At 38.9% G+C, this 831-nt stretch overlaps 1 protein-coding gene across 3 annotated transcripts in view; it reads right to left on the bottom strand.

Moving 5' to 3' along the window:
- Nucleotides 1–831, bottom strand: part of LOC119592241 (phosphatidylinositol 4-kinase alpha-like) — a gene marked incomplete at its 3' end in the record, with an annotated part of 26,480 nt that overhangs the window by 6,908 nt on the left and 18,741 nt on the right. For all 3 annotated transcript variants that reach the window (XM_037941074.1, XM_037941076.1, XM_037941075.1), the window contains 2 exon segments: nt 118–280; nt 572–821. In XM_037941074.1, the coding sequence (XP_037797002.1) occupies nt 118–280; nt 572–821 (413 nt within the window).

The raw sequence follows: 831 nt of genomic DNA, 5'->3' as shown, positions 1-831 counted from the left end.
TCATGGAACAATAACAAGTAAAAAAGATATATAAATAGAATCGAGTCACCATATATTAATCTCTGATTAAGAAGAGTAAGAAGCACTATTAGCAAGGACTTGAGTGAAGACCACATCCTCACCTGCCAAGCTGTTATCATCTCCTGCATAAAGGGTAGTGTCATGTCATGGCGAGCTGAAAGTATCCACTGCCAGCAAGCCACGCTGTTTTCCATGGCATCTTCAGTGAACATGTCTAGACACGCAGAGCAAATGTGACGAAGTAGCCTGCGGTTGATGCCTTAAAAAAATTTAAAGATATATAAAATTAGATTAAATTGTAAAATTGGAATGAAATTCATAACATACATACCTAAATACTTGTAACCAGTATTTAAAAAACTTCAGTATAGCAGCAAGTCTTTTAAAGAGCAGTACAGGACAGATTAACATGACTCTGTCTTGTCAATACAAATTTGAATATAACACTATAACACTTTCACAATATTTTGACAAGAGATTAACATCAAAGCAATAACAGCCTTACACACATCACTTTTGTTTCATCCTCAAAGATATCTATAATCTTTACCTTCTGAGAAAATCATGAGCCCAGTTGCCCTCCAGAGTCCCTGTCTGAAGTCTACCTCCTTCTTCTTCTCACAAGCCACCTTGATGTCACCAAGGAGCTTTGCAATCAGCTGTTCTCGTTGACTCTCGTCTCTCACCATCAAAAGCAACCCTGATATCTCACCCTGATAGTGTGTTCTCAGGCTTAATGACTTCATGAAGGAGGAGGTGAGGTCTGTCACACCTTTGTTGCGCTTGTCCATGGTTGCAGTCTGAGTAGAC

The sequence above is a fragment of the Penaeus monodon genome, chromosome 29, assembly GCF_015228065.2.
Source record: "Penaeus monodon isolate SGIC_2016 chromosome 29, NSTDA_Pmon_1, whole genome shotgun sequence".
NCBI lineage: Eukaryota > Metazoa > Arthropoda > Malacostraca > Decapoda > Penaeidae > Penaeus > Penaeus monodon.
This window is presented reverse-complemented; position numbering and strand designations above follow the sequence as displayed.